Source organism: Henckelia pumila, chromosome 4 (genome assembly GCF_033568475.1).
Source record: "Henckelia pumila isolate YLH828 chromosome 4, ASM3356847v2, whole genome shotgun sequence".
Lineage (NCBI taxonomy): Eukaryota > Viridiplantae > Streptophyta > Magnoliopsida > Lamiales > Gesneriaceae > Henckelia > Henckelia pumila.
The window spans coordinates 138109607-138130356 of record NC_133123.1 but is presented as its reverse complement, the minus strand read 5'-3'; the positions used below and the strand labels follow the sequence as shown (position 1 = coordinate 138130356).

General features: G+C 33.9%; 1 protein-coding gene and 1 pseudogene across 1 annotated transcript; both read right to left on the bottom strand.

The window, feature by feature from the left end:
- Positions 1–1077: 1077 nt before the first annotated feature.
- LOC140859911 (glycolipid transfer protein 3-like) lies at positions 1078–3547 on the bottom strand. Its single transcript, XM_073262529.1, has 6 exons — positions 3126–3547; positions 2804–2859; positions 1915–2045; positions 1637–1772; positions 1400–1546; positions 1078–1294 (listed from the first exon to the last, which is right to left on the bottom strand). The coding sequence occupies exons 1-6, from the start codon at positions 3337–3339 to the stop codon at positions 1259–1261; spliced, it is 720 nt and encodes a 239-aa protein (XP_073118630.1). The 5' UTR covers positions 3340–3547; the 3' UTR covers positions 1078–1258.
- A 2905-nt stretch (positions 3548–6452) lies between these two features.
- On the bottom strand, positions 6453–17741 carry LOC140864539 (wall-associated receptor kinase 5-like; annotated as a pseudogene).
- Between the last annotated feature and the right edge of the window lie 3009 nt (positions 17742–20750).

The following is a 20750-nucleotide window of genomic DNA, read 5'->3' as shown; positions in this document are numbered from 1 at the left end:
GAGTTTAAATTAATGTAAACAAAATTTATCAAAATTGTCCGATTTAAAGGGGTTAAGATTAATGATATTAATTCATTGCTATGAGTTTATTTTATTTATTTGTAATATATACATGTCACTTTATTTACATATGTCATATGTGTCCGCTGAAATATTATAATTGCGATATATGTGCATTTAGGCACCGTTTTGTTCGCCGTATTACTAATATATATATATATATAACTTATCTCATCATATCTTATGCTATTCTTATCATATTATTTATCCATATATTAACTATTTATTTTACATCAATCAAATCATTAATTATTTATCTCACATCAATCAAATCATTGAATTTAAATTACTATATTAACCATTGTAAATAATATAATTTTTATTTTATTTATTATTAAAAAGACAAAATAGTCATTTAACATTTTTATATAAAATTTAATAAAATCTATCAATCAAATTTAATACTATTTTAACTATCATTTTTATTTATTTTTTATTATATTATACTACTTATCTATATATTACTTATTCCATAACTCAAACCAAACGATACTTTAATAAATAAAAATGGATCGCAAACAAAGGCCAACAACTGTTTCAAAATCTGGGTTGGATTAATATCCTGGGCCCAAATATCTTATATTGAGTATATTTGGGCTAACTTTTGGATTAAATTAACTAAGTGAACAAAAATCTTTAATCTGGAAACAGTTCCTTTTTATATTTCAAAGATATGGCAGGAAAAGGCCAGTCGTGTCTTTAATCTTGGCCTGCAGCCGCGGAGCCACACTTATCTTCACCTAGGCTTTAGCCTGGATGGGATATTTTTTTTCTTTAATTTTATATTAAATTCAAAAAAATTTGGAATATTTTGATACTAGCCCGGGTAATTAAATTTAGAATATTAAATGATTCGAGAGCTAAAAATTCTAGCCCGAGTAGATTGAAATTCCTGACTTCGCCATTGATCATATCTTAATTCAAATTTAAATATATTTGATCATAAAGAAATCTAATAAACATTAACTAATTTAAGTATTTTGACTTTTGAGGTTACACAAGACAGCAGAACTTTATTACATATTTTCATTGTATATACAATGTCTTCTTTTTTCTGGAAAAACACCTGTACAATATGTCAGTGATTCAATGTACATCATTAGCGCACGAGCTATATATAGTTGAAGGCCATGCAAATACACGTATATTTCTGTGATTCTGTACAGATTCTACAATTTTTCTTGCATATCTCCCTCATTCATGTAGATTTCAACTTGTCCAATCCGTATGTTTTCTGCGAAATGGAGCCAAAATACATATTCGATATGAGATAACGATTCTCCCGATCTTAATTATGTTCGCGAACTATCGAAAAAACAAGCCAATTGTTGTGGCTCACCAGAATGTCATGGTTTTGGTTTAATACAGGGGCAAGCAATTCAATCATTCTCTGCATTTGCTCTTTAAGCGTATCCAAATCTTCATCTTTGGTACTCTTGAGAATGTTCACTAAATTCGGGCTATCGGGCACAAGTTTAAGAGCTACCTGTAAAAGAAATTTCACACACACACTTTGTAGAATCTTGTTATATATTGAGGCAAAACCGAGTAATTTACATTATGGGAAGTTCATTACTTTACAAGCAGCAGAAGAAATCCAACCATGCCATGGCTTTAAAGTCGTGTTATAGGACTCTTCCACCGCTTGCTCCATATTTCTATCGAAATCTTTCACAAGTAATTCTAGTAAACATAGAGTGAAATCAAGAGACCTGCAAGGTGCAAATATATATAATCCAAGAAAAGTGAGAATCAAATGAATCTTGAATAACTTTAAAAGAGAAGATATAAAATTAATGTGAGAAATTGGTGAATGCGTGGGCTTGTTAAGTTGAGGGAAAAACAATTCATGACCTGGTGAGCCAAACGAAGGCTTTACTGCATGTGGGGCCTTGTTTTACCTTGCCTTCATTCACCTCTTTCTTTAAAATCTCAACCACGTCCCAATATATAGAAGGATCCGAGTCATGAAACTTCTCTAATCTCTATACATATATATATATATATATATGCATGTATATTGAAAAAATCAAAACCCGAACAAAAAAACTAAGCGTAAAACGAGTAAACTTACTTGAGATTGTAAAACATGTCAATTTTGTGAGAGAAATATTCGAATCGACAAGTCTTATGGATATAGATTCGTGATACCATTTCACAAAAAATACTTATTCAAAAATTTATACGAAACTACTGCCGCTTGGTTAAGTGGCATAAACAGCTCTCACTCCCTTGTGAAATACATAGAGTTCAAGTCCATGTAACAACAAAAGAATCCCCTGGACTGACCCTCCAATTGTAATGTATGAACAACTATAATATGATGGCAAAATTCATAATTTAATGTTTCGTAACCAATTGACGTGAATACCCCTTTGGATTGGCCCATTAAAAGTTCATCATTGCCATTTGACTATTGAGTGGTGGAGGAGAGTCAACATGAACAAGGAAAAAAGTACGAAAAGATTTTATTTTTCTTGGGAATTAAACACATTGAGTTGAAATTTTTGAAATTCTAACACGATTCATATAGGTGGCAAAATGGTACATATACGAGGCGCGAATACTCATCCTCTCGCAAAGTCAAAATGAATGGATGGTTAGCCATGGAAGAGCATCCGATGTAGACATTTTGGTGGGGATGAATATTGCGTGTGTTGTACACACATTGCGAAAGTGACAAATTTGTCCATAACCTCATTCATATATATTTTTCACTCTTTAATTAAATCCAATTGTTTACCTCTATATTTTGATGTATGTCTTGTCTCAATACCGCCATTGTCGGCCCTATCTTATCTGCAAGAATATGATCATGATTGATACCACAAAAAGATGCAATTTTTTCAGTAATAATCAGTACCAAAATTTCGAGAGAAGTGTCCCTTTTCAAGTAAAAGCTAGTCATCAATCATAAAAATCTTCTTCCACTATCTATAAAATCATGGACTCAAAAACGTGAAATTGTTCGGGAAAAAACGAAGCATATATGCCAAAGTCACGAGTGTGTGTTTTGGTGTGAGAGAAGAATAATAATTTAATTAAAAAAGAGTACTGTACGTAACCAAGAACTTGAACGAGCAAGTTGCAGACAGAAAGAAAGGGCTTCATGGGAACTTGATGCGGCTCCGCAGGTGGAAGTTGATCGGCGCCGGAGGAGGAGGAGGAGGAGGAGGCGGTGCCGCCGTCAGCTTTGACGTTGACCGCCATGAGGGACAGTTCCTCAATGGCGGACCTTATCTCCGATGGCGCCATCTCCGCTTCTCTCCTCCGCTTCATTTCTGTGTCTTCCAATTGAATCTAGTCGCCCCACCAATGTACTGTACATGCATATATATGTGCGCTTTTGGTTGAAGAATCTTCACAGGAGAAAAATGTAATGAAATCGATTTTATTTTTTATTTTTTTAATTAATGTAAAACCAGGAATTCTTTTTATTTTATTTTACTTTTTTTTTTTTTTTTTTTGGTTTCTTTTTTTTTGGAAATGGGAGGTAGTAATAAACTTCTATCACGTCTGAGTTCAGAAGATGCTTCGCTCTTTTCTGTGTATTTTTTTAATACAAATTTAATTTAAATGAATTCAACTCAATGCTATTTAATTTAATTTAATATAGCCGATGCTTGTAGTTTTTGACACCGTAGAATGTGACTCGTAGCATCATAGCTAGCATATCTTGATTATACAGTTGATTTTTTTTTCCCTTCTGTTAAATATATATTTATATTTTTTTAAAACAAAAGAATGCTGTATGAATTATCTATTCACAAAATATTTTTTAAAAACTTTTTCAAAATGAAAATTTATTTTCTAATTTTTTAATTATAATGTAAGTCAAACTTAACAAATCAATCGCTTAATAACATTTTAACACACTATATCCGGAATATTTTAAAGTGAAACTATATATTTGAAAGAAAATGATATATGTAAAATGAATGTTACAAATTGAGTTGGGTTTCGAAGTATAGTTTAAATTATAAAATTATTCCTACGTTTTATTTGTAGCATGATATATATAAATGTTATATAACTGTAATATAAGGTTTTGTAACGGCGGTGCTATCATTCTATGTGTATATTCAATTAAATTCAGAAGGATTTTGTATTAGCTTATATTTAAAAAGACAATTTATCCTACTTATTAATTAACAGGTATGGTAAATTATCAACATATATAGCTATGACACGAAGAATATAAAAAGTTTTCTGATTGGTTTTTTTAGTTCCGTATATTTTATTTTTTTTTGATAATTTTAGTTATTTTTTAGCGTAAGTATTAACGTGACTATCAGAGTTAACAAACATATAGTTAGTGTTAGTTACTCAATTAGTTTACGGGTAGTTAATTAGATAAGAAGTTATTTTCTTTTGTATAAATTAGTCACATTGTATTCCATAATAAGTACTTCTTCTCATTATGAATCAATAGAGATATCAATCAATTTCATCTTCAATCCGTAATATGGTATCAGCAGAGTAGGTTCACTCCCACTCAAATCCGCTCATCACACTCTGATTCATGATTTTTTTTCTATTTCGCTTTCATGGCGAACAATCATTCTCATGCTTTCGTAATAATGACACTAAACATATCATCGTTGTCTCGACAGACCTGTACATATTGCATATACATACTTCATAAATATCAACAGTACTACACCGTCAACATCGAAAAAATGACTAAATTATAAAAATAACAACCAATATAAGAATTTGTCAATGTAGAAAAATAAAATTGCAGATTGACAAATACAAAAGTTTCCAGGTTCAATAACCAACTTATTCCATTCATAATAATGGGATATGTTTAATGTAAGGAGTATAACGTTGGCACCTATATAGATTAGAGTGGTAATTATGTCACGATTCATGCTGCCTCCGAATCTTCTTTCGATTTCTAACCCTAAATTCTCGCATGTATACCATTTTATTTGTGTACTTGGACTTGTGACATTAGATTCGTTAAAATTAATAAAGAAATAAATTTTTAATGAGTAAATAATACATATATATTGGCCAAATAATCTGTTTCTGACGCAAGATTACGGGATAAGCTGGAGTTTCAATAATATTTCCGATAACTTTGTTTAATGTATGATTCTGGGGTTGTTTTATTATGACATTTGACAATATTTAATTTTAAAATAGCCATAGGTTAGGTGGAGATGGTTAAGGCCGTTAAGTCCTGTTATTATTAGCTTAATATTTCTACTAATTATTATTTATTGTTAGATTAAATGTATGTATGCCAAAAGCCGTTTGAGATTAATAAAAATTGAGGACTAAACGTGTGGACTTGTAAGATTCCTACTTCTGCTGTTTCAAGCTAACCAAAGTATTAATTGACATCCATGGAGGATCGAATTTATAAATATAAATAAATATTTATTTTTGAACTATAAAATTTATAAATACTAAAAACTGTACGTACTTTTTTCAATTTTTTGTTCTAAAATAAATATATATTTTTCCGGGTAGTAAAATGGTGGTGTCTCGCTTTAAATTTTTGTTGGAAAAAAAAAAAAAAAAAGATTTGACTACTGCACTTTGTTAAACTGGAGTTTAGATTATCTTGATCAAGTGTTGACATTAATAAAGGATATTTCTCCAATTCTTATCCTGGAATTCTATTATTTATTTATAAATTTTCTTCTCAAAGAAAGAAAAGTGCAGCCTGTAATCAATATTTGCCGATCGTAAAATCAATTATCCCTCGAAAGTTTAAGAATTGCATTTATTAATTTCTAGAATTTTTTATATAAAAGTAACTTTTTTTTGGCCTAATAGAGGAAAATTGTTATTTTTGTAGGTGGAGTCCGGAGAAAACTTGAGGATGATTTGTCTAGATACCTTTTTAGAGGGTCTTGTTTATGCTGGACCGAATTGGGCCTTCTATGGCGCCACTGAAATTTGTGTCAATCATCGTATTATAAATAATATCATACTAATGATTCGTACTTCTAATTTTTAGTACCTATTCCCATTCCTCAGACCAAATATGGGTTACTGGATGCATAAAAAAAAATATGGGTTGCTGGATTTAATACATTGGGCCCCATGGACCACCTTGCTTAAATGGATTCAACTGCCACTCAAGAGCCCAATCAAGTATTTGCCAAATATTTAATCAATGTTACCATGAAATTTGGATGTTCAATCAACACATCTACCTTTCAAATCAACTATCTGTTACTCAATCCATTAAAAAATATTATTGTTTACATTAAAACTATTAGTTTCATACTATTTACGTAGATCGAGTCGATACATATAGATGAATTGCTCGACGACATACTTGCTCTATACATCAAATACTCTATAATTACATGAAATATATATATATATATATATATATATATATATATATATATATATGATGTAGCAAAAAATTGATATTACCCGATTAGAGAAAAAATCTGGGTAACTTGTGGAGATCTGGATAGCCGGATTAATACTCGAACTGTTCCAAAGACCGAGCTTCGTGGGTTGTCACCTGCATCACAAAGCAAAGTGGGTGGCGCCGGGGGTTGCCTGGCGAAAACACTCCGACGCTGAAGTCAATATTTGCCCAACAAAAGTTCTAGAGAACTCGAGCATGTGACTATAGAGTGTGTACCTTAAGAATAAGAGAACTTGAGCTATTTATAGATAGTCGGAGAGTTTTATGGGCTTGAGCCTCTTATGGGCTTTTAGAAATTTATGGGTCTTGATAAAGTCAAATTGGGTCATAACCCATCAATATATATATATGAATACACCTATCAATTTTTATTTTTATCATTCATAATTTCCTATAGCTTATTTATTATTTATTATTCCATCGAAGGGTTTTTTTTTACATTATCGAAGGGTTATCAGTGAATAAGAAGCCTATTTAATTTATACTAGGGGCGGTCCTGAAAGAAATTAGGCCCGGGGCGAATAAAAAAAGGTCCTTCAATAACTTGAACAGTGTGATATATATATAAAATATTATAATCAAAGTAAACTATAATATGTAATTAATAAAAATACACATCATAAATATCTACATAATTTCTCAAAAAATAACCTATTTAACAGCTAATATTATTTAAAATGCACTCTTCTTGCATTTTTTGAAGTAATTTCGTCGTTTTTTTTTTCATTTTTTGTACGATGAATAATTGTGCAAGAATAAAAATATTTTAACTAAACTCATGTGTAATATAAAATAGTACTAAATAATGAAATAAAAAACAAATAAAAAAACATATATATATGATAATAATAAATTAGCGTAATATGAATTAATAAAATAACAATGCAATAATAAATTAGTAAATGAAGAAAATGAAAAAAAAAAATTTACATTTTTTGTAAAATCACACGATTTTAAATTTGTAATCTGAGTAATCGTCATGATTTAATTGTATAAGTAAGAAAAACTTGATGATATGCCTACCTATGAAGCAATGGAGGTTTGCGATAAATTTTCGTGTTTAGAATAAATTGTTTGCAGGGCCGCATGAAGAAAGAAGTTGAAATTAAAAACAAATTAGTGGGGTACGAGAGTTTGTGGTGATTTAACTCAATTCAAGAAAAATTTCTGCCATAAAACCCTACAATAAATTTTTTTAATAATTTTTTATTTACTAAAATTATATAAATATTAATATAAATACTAATTTAAAAATAATTTGAGGCACGTCTGAAGGTGGGGCCCCGAACGATCGCCCAACCCACCCTACGTCAGGGCCGCCCTTGATTTATACGCTCCGGGATCAATCTTCCCAAGTAACTGAATACACGTACTTCTAACTCTAAAAGAAAAAGCCTTAAATGAAAAGCGTTATAAAAGAGACGCTTTTATTGGTACAAGTTCACAGCAAAAACGCATGCTGATCTTTGCATAAATTTAGATTAAAAATGCTACAATAAAAGGTTGGTATTCTCTCGAACCAAAGTGACAATCGATCTCAATTGCTTGGTTTAGCCGCTTTCTTATCGCAAAACAAAGTGGCCGCAGCCGTTAAAAAAAGTTATTATAAGCTCTTATTTCGTCTCAAAAGTCTACGAGCAAAGACAACCTGAGTTGATTTTTGGCTAACAATTGCATCGTCTGGGCTCCTTCCACTTATAATAGATGCCAAGGCCATTTCCACTTCTTTCATTATTGGCCTCTCCGTCGATGAATCTGATAGGCACTTCTTTGCTAGTATTGGATATTATTGTGATCTTTTATATATTTGGTATTTTAGATATACCATATTCAAAAGATTAGATATATCAATATTATTATCCCATAATATATTATTTGATATAGAATAAGTACATCCACAGTTTGAGGTGGAGTAGAATTCTAGTCATACCATACTAGGTGTCCTATAAATATAGGTAGCCTTCAGTTGGTAGATTGACGAAAAATGAATGCATCGCCAGAAATCTCTAAGGGTTTAAAGTGTGCACATGATCGAAATATTCTAGTAATATTTCGACGACCGCAAAAGGAACTAAAGATTGTTCGTGGGATTTGTTCGAGGGATTTGCTTATAGATCGAGTCAGAGATCCAACAACCGTGTGCCTTATTTTCCGTCGAAAAGGTACATACGATTTATTGTTTATGAGCATTAAATTCCAACTATGGTATCAGAGCCATCTTGGCTTGGCCTCGCAAAAACAAACACGTGCGATTAATTCATAAATTTTGTTTGAAATTCATGTGTGAATTACATCCAATAAAATCGGCACTAGTAGAATAAATTTTGAATTCAATTTCATGTGATCACCAAGTGAACGATCTTTTCATTGTGAATGGGTTTCCTCTACGGAACAAACCGAATTTTCTTACATTAGTGTAATTTTCCTATTTCCTACAATAACCAAAAGTTAGAGGCAGCATGATCCGGACGGCAATTTGCGACAAAGGTACGCGAACTCCGGATGTGAAAGCAGTGAATACAAATCACAACAATTCGAGAAGGAGGTATAATTTTTTAATAATAAAAGATTTTCTGAAAGGGGCGAAACAGATGCAACTTCTCGATAGTGCGCACAGTAGAGCGCAGCGATAGCCGCTGCAAAGTGCGGCAACAACGGAAGTGTGCAGCGACGATGTGTGAATCCAAGTGCACACATCAGCCCTTGTTTTACCCACGATTTCCTCCGCAATCTCGATTTTTAAATGCGTGACTCTGTGCGCACCCGTGATTCATGGTGTTACCGCTGTTGCAGTGAAGCAGATGAGGCGGCAGTAGGTTAGGTTAGGATAGGAGATGAACCTTAATGGATTGGGCTTAATTACTTCTTGTACGCATTTCTAATAGCCCATTGGGTTTAATTAAAATTGCAATATCCAATGAGTGAAGTTCGTATCTTGAAAACAAAGCACCTAACTAAAAATTGGGTTTTTTTAAAAAAAAATAATAATAAAATTAGATATTGATGATTATTGGATCGCTTCGTGATATTATGGCATGGGTTATTGTTTTTGTTTGATCATGCGATTTTGTGATATTGCATAACATGCCCCGGCCGTTTATAAAGTGATTTAAGATATTTTGTGCATCACATGTTTAATTACTTGAGCTTGAAATAATATTAATTAATATTAGAAATTATTATAGCTCACGAATATTTTGAGTTATAATTTATGATGATTTTTGTCATAAAAGCTTAAATCTCCCACGATATTTTTTGAGTGAGAATCATGCTTCGAAATGGTTAAGATTATTGCATGATTTTCGCACTATTAGATATGCAATTTGGAGATATATTTTGTGCATGATTTGTTGCGTTTTTTAATGCAATTTACGACCTTACAATTTGATTATCATATATGAGTTATTGCATTTATTTGTGTATGCAATTTATGATATTATTGTTTAAATTGTTATATCATGCATGATATATGGATATATTTTATTTCTGAGATCGATAAATTTATTAGGATTTTTAATTCGAAGGGAGATGATTACTAGCTACCACTTGGAGCGAAATTTTTGATCCTAATGAATTAGAGAAAATAATAAAATTTACTTGGATCCGAAATAAAAGTATTTTTTTGTGGATAAGTACCTTATTTTATTGTGCATAAAATACAGTTATGGATATTCAACCAGTCTTTCTAGAACTCCATGGTAGTGGCAAACTTGATGGCCAAAATTATGCCATGTGACATAGAAAAATTCGATTTTTACTTCACAAAGAAAAGTTACTTGATCATCTCACTACTGTTATGGCTAAACCTACTGAACCAAAATATGGATCGACTCTTGAATATGTTCGCGATTTAGACGCGTACGATAAGTGGGTGGATCAAGATAAAAGTGCGCGCTTTACTATGCTAAGCTGCATGCACGATAATCTGATCAGAGAGTTTGAGAAACATCCTACAGCTAAAGAGTTATGGGAAGTTCTGAAGGTCAAGTATGGTAGCACTTCGATTACTAGATTGAGGGCTCTTACCCTCAAGTTTAATCAGTATGTACTTGACCCAAGCCACTCGATGATCCAACATCTAGATGTGATGAAGGATATGATTCGAGAGCTTCAGAATGTTGGATGTGAGCTCACTGATGAATAACAAGTATTGGTAGTCCTTAGATCTCTACCTGAGCAGACTTGGGGACATGTTAAACTTGTTTTAACCCACAATGAGCATATTAAAACATTCGATAGTGTCGCCAGTCACTTAAGACTTGAGACTGACCGTAAAGAATCTGAACGTACACAAACAGATGCTCTTGTCACACATGCTAGTCAACGAAAACCCCAAAAGAGTGGACGTTGGAACAAGCAATTAAGTATTGGACAAGAAAATGAGAGAAATCGAAACCTAGCCCCACGAAGTGGCCAGACCAAAGTGATTCGCCGAGGCAAAAGGGGTGGAAAACAAAACATAAGCAAAGTCAAGTGTTACAACTGTGACAAGATGGGTCACTTTGCTCGTGATTGCACTGAGTCTAAGACGGTAACACACATTTCTTGCTCTTAGTACTTCTATAGTACAAATATTTTTCTTGTTGCTAATTCTCTTCATGTAGATTGTAGAAACTTGAGCAACAAGATATATGACGAGAGATTGAGAAAGATTTGTATATTATCATCAAATACAAGAATGTTGCCACTACATTACCATGGAAGTTGGCACATAAGGGGAAATTCTTGAAGTTGGTTTCGTACCTTCTCGGACTTAGTATTTGATGTAATTTACTTTTAAGTTAATTTGCTTATTAGGACTTGATTTTTAATTATGTTTGAGCAATCTAGTTCGTCCATTTTTTGGCAAAAACTTTTTTGGTTTGGTTTTATGAATAATGGATATTTATTATCGCATTATTATTTCATATGTTTATTTTCATTGATTATGTTTTATGGCACTAATATATATTAATATATATTGCGCAAAAGTGGATGATTATGTTAGTTTGAGAAAGCTCTTTTTGGGCAATTTTCGCTAAAGTCAATCTCCTAGTGTGTGCAAAATATTTGGTAGTATGAAACTGCCAAAATATATTTTTTTGAGTTAGTTCACTCAGACATATGCGAAACTATGAATGTGAAGTCATATTATGATGCATCATATTTTCTCACAAATTTTAAATTCATGCTATGTGTTGGTATATATTTTATCTCATCAATCAAAAGCGCTTGAATATGTCAAGTGATTTTGAAAGGGGTTGAGAATTAAAAGAAGAATTTTTTTAAAAAAACATTCTATATACCGATTGAGAGCGAGAATATATGTCTGATTAGTTTAGACAAGTACGTGTGAGAAATGGAATGATGATGGCGCAAGTAAATCTTTCAATATTATTTGCGAAATAATATTTTGATTGATGCCTACACAATAAGATGTCTTCCAATTTAGTCATTTCGATTCACTTTGAGTTTTGGCATGACAGACTACCTCTTTTGGAGGCTTTGCGCCTTAAGTGATAAGTGGAAGTTGTCATAGTATTCATTACAGAAAAAATAAATTTTATAAAATATTTTTTTCAAAAAGCCTATGTGATGTACTATGAACACCACAAGTAGAGGAATGACTGAAGTAGAGTTTCAAGATATGTATTTTGTGATTGAAGTCAAATGGGACATCAACTATATGAGTTGCATGAACCATTGGATGACGCTAGAATCTTTAGCTAAGATTTGGCATGAGGCCTTGTCTAGCAAGTAATAAAGAGAAAGAAAGCGATCTCAAATTCAGTGGGAGCATTTCACTGAAAGAAGTCTCTCAACATCCAAATTTTATATATATATATATATATATATCAAGCGTAAAATGATTCTCTGATGATATTTATCATTGAAGGGGAGTTGTTCGTTAATGCTTGCTTTTATGAATATTGACGAGCCAACTAATTATCAAGTGGTTGTGACTTTACAAGAGACAAAATAAGTTAATTTATTCTACCTAGCAGAATATTGTGCCTAAAATATGTGCAAGGAAAACATATGAACGAAGTTCCATATGCAAGTGTTATAAAGGATTTGATGTACGCAATAGTGTGTACTCAACTAGACTTATACTTGACAGTTGGACGGTGAGTAGATATAAGAGAAATCTAGAGATCGGCTATTAGATGGCAGACACAATGATATTTCTTTATGTGACCATGGAGATAGTTTGAGATTTGTTGGAAAGAATGATGTTGATTGTTCAAGTGATAGAGATAAACGCAAGTCTATATTGGGACATGCATTTATAGTGGGAGACGCAATAATCACTTGAAGTGATGAGAAGCGGCCTTGTAAATATCTATCTTCTACTTGAAAGCAGGATAAAATTGCATGCACATCAACAGTACATGAGACAATTTGGTTAAAAGGATCTCTACAAAGATTGCGAGTTTCAGCGCATGTAGATGATGTCTCTTCATTTGATACTGTATTGCACAAGTTAATATTTTTCTTATTGACTTGTTGAGGAATTGTGCCCACATGAGAATGTCACCAGACTTTGATTGGCCTACTCACACAGGCAATCGCCCTGCGCTTGGGTAGCAAGCAGGATGAGACTTCAAGATCTTGAGTTCACATAGAGAATATGTGTAAATGATCCCTTCGCGCTTCGAAGAGCGAGGAAGGTTATTATAATAAATTTATAGTCGCCTTAGCATAGAGGCTGAGATGAGATCTGACTAGATCGGCTATGAAGTGTGTCCACTTTCATGGAAAGTTTGTTTATAGCCAGACGTGAGGATTGTTGGTAGATTTAGTCTCGCAATACGCAGGTCAGTAGCTTTAGTAGCAACTGGACTTATGTTCGTATGATGTTTTGAGCGTGACATGCCTAAATTGAGTGGGAGCTCCATCATAGCATGTATGCATACTACATGTGCTTCGTAAGTTCGACCACAAAAGCGGAGTGACATAATGGATCCCTGCTTCATCACTGTGTGAGCGCTTCATTGTTATTTTTGTACCCTTTGAGACTCTGGACCGTGTCATGAGGTGTAAGTTTGATGACGCTACTTTAGCATGTATCTAATGGTCATGATTGATTCGGCCTGTCGGAGCATGTCTAGGAAAGCGGTCAAACCAAAGCTAATTGGCATTGGGGCCGAGGAAAAACTAAGATGTAACGCATCCTTTTGTACTATGGCTCATAGGCCGGCCGACTCAGTTGAGATTTGTTCTTGACAGAGTCATGAGCATAGATACATAATTGAGAGAGTCAAGCATGCTTTATATAATGAGGGGTCAGAGATGCTTGGTCTGATGCGACCACATGGTTTGGGGTATATGAACCAAAATTTGGAGTTTGATGAGTTATGTTAGTTTGGTGATGACTTAATATAATTCTCCTCAATGTTTGTTCTCCTTCGGTCGCACGCTTTACTCCATGTATGACAGAATGTGCCATACTACGAGAAAATGTGTTGAAGCGAGTGATCTTCACTTACTCAAAATGTGTATGAGTGGGAGTTATTGGATATTATTGTGATCTTTTATATATTTGGTATTTTAGATATACCATATTCAAAAGATTAGATATATCAATATTATTATCCCATAATATATTATTTGATATAGAATATTTGATATATCAAAGTACATCCACAGTTTGAGGTGGAGTAGAATTCTAGTCATATCATACTAGGTGTCCTATAAATATAGGTAGCCTTCAGTTGGTAGACTGACGAAGAATGAATTCACAACACACAATACACACAACTAAATATTCCCTTTGCTAATTCTTGGAGCATCGCCAGAAATCTCTAAGGGTTTAAAGTGTGCACATGATCGAAATATTCTAGTAATATTTCGACGACCGCAAAAGGAACTAAAGATTGTTCGTGGGATTTGTTCGAGGGATTTGCTTGTAGATCGAGTCAGAGATCCAACAACCGTGTGCCTAGCTTATTTTTCGCTGAAAAAGTACACACGATTTATTTCTTATGAGCATTAAATTCCAACATCTAGATTATCGACTTCGGTTAGCTGCTCAATCTTAGTACCCTGAATGGCTAAACGCTTGTCAAGAATCGTAAGCAACGAATCTCCTCCGATTGAAGAGAAAATATTCATTCACCCTGAAAAAATTTATCGATCTCTTCCCCGTCAATAGCTCTGCCAGGATGACTCCGAAACCGTAAACATCGCTCTTTACCGTCCACTTACCAGAGTACAAGTACTCAGGGTCTAGATGGCCACTTGCACCCATCCAGTACAGAACCGCGGAACTATCGCAGTAATTGGTGAACGTAACATCGTGGATTTTCACAGTTGATCCATTGAGGAGTGATATGTTGAGGCTGCTGAGATTTCCATGAATAATGGGCGATCCGGCTTCTGAATGCAAGTATGCGAGTGCTCCGGCAGTTTGAACAGCTATTCTCAGACGAATATCCCACGAAAGAGAGGACGCGAGATCATCGTCTATAATGTAATCTGAAAGGGTGTTAACAGATACAAATTCATTGACAAAAAGTGGCACTTGTGTCTCTAAACAACATCCGATCAGCTTCGAAACATTCGTGTGGTTTATCTGGGAAAAGGAGACTAGTTTCCTGATGAAAACCTTTATCTCTTCTTCCCGTGGATGATAAATTGTAATTGTTACAAGCTTGTTTTCTCCGGCATCATCCAAATTCCCCCTACATACGGTTCCGAAAACACAACTGCAGCTGAGGATTCTACTCTCAGCATAATTATCTGTAGCCTTTTTCATCTCTTTCGCTGTAAAAACTCTAAGCATAGCTGTCCGCTGGGTGGAAAGCATATATTCTAGCATTAAGCCACCGTTGCTTTCAAATGTATTGCGTCTTAGTTTCGCGATTTTCTTTAACTTGCGTATCCGAAATATCCAAAAACTCCCGACTCCAGGAATCATCAAACCTGTTTGAAGATTTGAGGCACTCTTAGTAAATCATATAATATACTTTTGCTCTCACCATCAGTTAATCTAAATTAAGTCTTCTAAGCATCAAGTGTGATGTGATTATCACAAAATGACTACCCGGGGATGGGTAAATTCCCGAGCGGAAAAAATAAGTGAAGATACAAAATATATGAATATCTTGTCCGTTTTGAGACGAAGTTCTACCCGCCTTCTTTTTTTGAGAGTTTTTTTCCTTTTTTTTTCACCTTGCCCCCCAGAATGGGCTTTTATACTCGCTCACCCGGGTCCTCAATGATTACTGGATATGGCCTTACTGACAACTTTTAGGGTGATAAGATGGTTACAACGTGTGATTTAGACCCCCATAATTTCCGGACAGAGCCCATTCCTTTGGATCTTGTTTAGTAATGATTTGATTTGTGATTTGACCCTGAAACGTGGCCGTTTCTTGGCCCTAAAAATAGAAAGGTCGGGGCCCCACTGGTTTTCCTTTCCTTTCCTAATTTCCGAAGGCTTACTCCGGGAGGTTCTAGCTCCCAGGCCCCTTACCCGGGTTCCTTTCGATCTCCTGTATCGGTCCGGATGCTAAGACCTCCCAGGTTAAGCCTTTCTTGCAGATCCCATGTTACTGCCCCCCAGTCCCGGGTTCTTTAACATGTCGTAGTTACACCATCCTCTCGAGTCCAATCCATCCGGGGTATCGTTATCCCGGGTATGTGATATCATCACACTTCCTAAAGATAGTCGGGCTAGGACCTGCTCCGCTGTCCCGAGAGACTAATACCATCTTTTCGGGTCCAATCCACCCGGGGTATCGTTATCCCGGGTATGTGATATCATCACACTTCCTAAAGATAGTCGGGCTAGGACCTGCTCCGCTGTTCCGAGAGACTAATACCATCTTTCCGGGTCCAATCCACCCGGGATATCGTTATCCCGGGTATGTGATATCATCACACTTCCTAAAGATAGTCGGGCTAGGAACTGCTCCGCTGTCCCTAGAGACTAATACCATCTTTCCGGGTCCAATCCACCCGGGGTATCGTCATCCCGGGTATGTGATATCAAAGTGGACTGCATAAATGGTTTCCCATAACAATGCAACAGAAATGCTTAAATCAAAGAGAGTTTCACATATTTGAAGTTCATACCAGATGCAATATAGAACAATGTAGATCCCTGTATTTCATTTTTCGGGTGGTGACTTTTGAGATGACAACCAGAACCATTTTTCTCTCCATCACCTTCAAACCCTTCCGGACAAGAACATGAATAGTTTCCCACCAAATTTTCGCATTTTCCAATACAAGGATTTGAAGTTTTACAAACGTCGATATCTGCGAAATATACCGTGAAATCAGGCCATGATGAATATGAAAACCAAAATCCACAAAGACAGTAAATGTACATACAAGCAAGACGTCAATCTTGAACACAAAGATATTGTTAATTAGTACCTTGGCAACCATCAAGAAGGTAAGGGTTCCCTTGGAATCCTTTCGCACAGCTGCAACGATAGCCAAGTCCATGGCTTGCATCGAGACATTCACTATTCAGAGCTCGACAAGCGTAGCTCGAAAGTTTTCCCCGAGCAACTTCACACGAAACATTTCCTATCGACCAATCAAGAACCACAGGGACACTCGTTCTGTTCCTCAGATTCTCGAGGTCTAACGACGAGAACTCAAAAGCGCCGGCTTCAACGACGAATGCATAACCACATGGATTAAAATTCCTGACCTTCGAATGATTTCCAAAACTTCTAATATCCACCGAAAAATTCTTGACACCTGGAAGAATCGAAGCCTGGCAGCAGCCTATGCCTGAGCATGTCCCATCCACTACACTGTCATTACTATGACACAAGGATACACATCCTGCACTTGTCTTCTTCGAACCCTCCTACCCTTCCAATAAAGCGTACGTATCACAGCCAATGGCCGTAAACTTGTTCCGTGTACCCGAAACCGATACGAAGTTTGCTCCAATGCTCTGCCGCTGATCTGGGAACCCGAATGATCGTAACAATTGCTTGCGACAGAGGATCTAACTTTCATTAATCCATCGATTGATATGTCGAGAACTTCAGTGATTCCTAAGAAGGGCTTCGGGGGATCGTAGCTTTCGTTGCAAGTGATGAGGAAAGAATCATCAAGAATACAGTGAGCAATGATGCCAAATGGAAAAGGGATGGTGAGATTTCCACATCTGGTACTTGAACAACCTGGCATTAAAAATGATGATGAATCAGTTTCAGTTGCTAACAACATTAATTTAGTCCATATTAACGTTACTAGCACAATGATTCCTGGAGAATCCATGGATCTGTGACAGTGTCTGAAATGGGCCTACGCTAGGGAAATATATACTTTGAAAAAGGCTGTAAGTTATAAAAACAACTCCATTTTCATTTTCATTACATCGCCTTTGGTTTTATTAAGGATTATGCCAGTCTTGATTCAGACATCAGAAAATCGAAGGAAAGTTCTTGCGTGGAAAAAAGTTCCACGGTAGCCCTTCGTCGAAATTGGCTGGAAATATAATATCCAATTTTTTCCAGAAAACAGTTGACGTTTTATGTTTCTTTCAAATTAGCTTAAATTCAGCTTGTGTTCCGTGTTTAAATTCTGCCATGAAATTTAGTTATCGGATATCAATGTATAATGCCTTTTTTTTTTGACTGATTAGTTTGACTAGATTATAACATTAATTTATTTAATAGTAAATAAAACGAATTAATTTTGGCGTCCATATTCATGCATGTATTAGCCGAGGGAAAATTGTATTTTTGGTTATATATACATTTGCGTCTCTTTTACGCTATGTTGTTGAATTTTAGTTTTAGTTTGATATATTCGTTTTTTGATGGTTTTAGTTCATTTTCCAATATGTGGCTTTGATGGGGCACAAAAATTTTATGAAAAATGATTAAAATTTTTAAAATCGAAATGTATAAGATTAAAACTGAAATTTGAGTAATGCGTGTTAAAAATGTAAAGTTTCTTTTGGTATATAAAGTATTAGCTTAATAATTATGACGGAAAATTCGATTAAACTAGTGTATTTAATTGAAAATTTTGGATTTCCAAATTGCTTACTTTTTAATATAAATGAATTAGAATAATGAGGAAATTATTTATTCCATATGACCGTGTTAATAAAAGAGTCCACTTCGAAAAATTAATAAATAATAAAAGATGCATGGAAATAAGAGTGTGTGTGTGTGTGTGTTAGGCTGGTAGCTACTGATTAGACTTTTAAGTCATACACGGAATCACTGTACAAAATATTATAATTGGCAGAGAACGATTTTAAATTTTTTTTTTCCCCCAAAAAATGAAAGATTTTAAAATTTTTTTATCTCATATGTTTTTATTAATATTTGTAATGTCGATAAAAAAAAATGTATAGAAAAAAAATGTATAGACCCAATTGACCCCTGCCTCGTCAGTTTTCGGAGTTTTTTTTGGTGAATTCTCACCAAATATGGTACAAGGTGGAATCAATATTATATAGTTAAGTTATCTTTTTTTTTAATATATATATATATATATATATATATATATATTTAAGTGACTTTCAATAAAAAATTGTTTCAGTATAATTATAAGTTACATAAAATGCTATATCCCTACACGGTTAAAATCTGTTGCAAAAACTTTATTTTATAATAATATAAAGTCTCTTAAAAAAATCAAATTATACTTGTATTAAAGTTAAAGTCATACAGAGATAGAAAGTGAATAGTACTGCTAATTCTCTATATATTCGAGACAGACAAAAAAATAATTATCCTATATAATTGGGAGAAATGTAAATATCAATTAACTTTTGATTTCAACGATAGAATGCACTGTTTCAATCAAATATTTTAATACGAGCAACGGGGTGAGCTATGCCGCACCCATGGCAACTCTCCATCTAGATGAGACGAGGTGGCCTAGTGCCGACAAGACATTTTTGATATGTTGGAAAACTATCATTTAAACTCGTATATTTTATGTCTCAACAGTCTACCTCATTTTGACCACTCTAATCTCGATAAACTGTTCTGTTTTAGGGCCCAAATCTTAGCAAACTCATTACACCAACTGAACTTTATGCAAATTTCTTATGGGTTGCTAAATTTAATACATTGGGCTCCATGGCCAATTTTTCTTCAGTGGATTCAACTGCCATTAAGCCCAACCATAATCAAAATTCTTTATTTTGTATAGTACACATGCATTATCTCGAGTTTTTTCTAATATGAATCATTTTATTAATCTTCTCGTCTTTTCTTAATTTTAACAAACTATAGCTTCAGGTAAGTGATAACAATGCGACTCAAAATGTCAGTGGCTCCCATACCAAGAAGATTACTACATTTCAGAAATTCAGTCCACTCCTAGGTAGCAGCGAAATCAAACAATGGACTTTAATGCATTTTAAGACATCGTTCTGTTTACCATATTACTAATATATGTATAACTAATTTTATTACATCTCACGTTCTTCTCATCATATTATTTATCCATATATTAACTATTTATTTTATATCAATCAAATCATTAATTATTTATAATACATCAATCAAATCATTGACTTTAAATTACTATATTACCCCTTATAAATGATATAATTTTTATTTTATTTATTGTTAAAATGACAAAATAGTAATTTAACATTTTTATATAAAATTTAATCAATCAAATCAAATAAATTATAATAAATCAATCAAATCCAATATTATTTTAACTATCATTTTTTATTTATTTTTTATTACATTATATTACGTATTACTTATATATCATCACTCAAACCAAATAGTGTCTTGCAATTCTTTTCTTTTTGTGTAGAGACTTTTTGTGTAGAGAATATATCATCCAGAAGAATCGTCCCAAGCTCCGTGACATTGGGGTTTGTACTTGAAAAGGTACCTACAAATAAGCACAATCACCACCATTCGCTTTAGATCTTTCATTCCGTACGGAAAATATAATTCATTTCACACTATTACTATAGTAGTAGTAGTCGTCGTTCACACACTGTTCCTCTTTAATTTGCAGCTTGCAACAGCTCATACCCACCTGTCTACCAACACTAGATATCCATTTTGCCATAAAACATTAATATTTCCATCTTAAGTCGCGAACATATGTTAATTTCTTGATAATAATAATTAATAAAATAACGAGTTTGACTTGTAATCAAATAATCTTATGACAAGTGTAAGCCTCTCTTGCCCCCGAAGAAAAGCCTTAACCCCCAAGCTTCTTTTTTGCGCCCCCTGCTTTATTTATTACACTGAATACATAGTAGTGTAAAATCAGTATAACTATCTAAAAAAAAAAAAAAGAAAGAAAGAGCAGCAGAATGGTGGCTGAGGCGGAGGAGCAA

Excerpts from the sequence above, each read along its gene's own strand:
- LOC140859911 (XM_073262529.1), bottom strand. The coding sequence starts at position 3,339 with ATGAAGCGGAGGAGAGAAGCGGAGATGGCGCCATCGGAGATAAGGTCC. Across the intron at positions 2,860-3,125 it reads CTTGCTCGTTCAAGTTCTTG|ATAAGATAGGGCCGACAATG; the intron begins GTTACGTACAGT and ends ATATTCTTGCAG. Across the intron at positions 1,295-1,399 it reads ACCAAAACCATGACATTCTG|AAAACATACGGATTGGACAA; the intron begins GTGAGCCACAAC and ends TCCATTTCGCAG.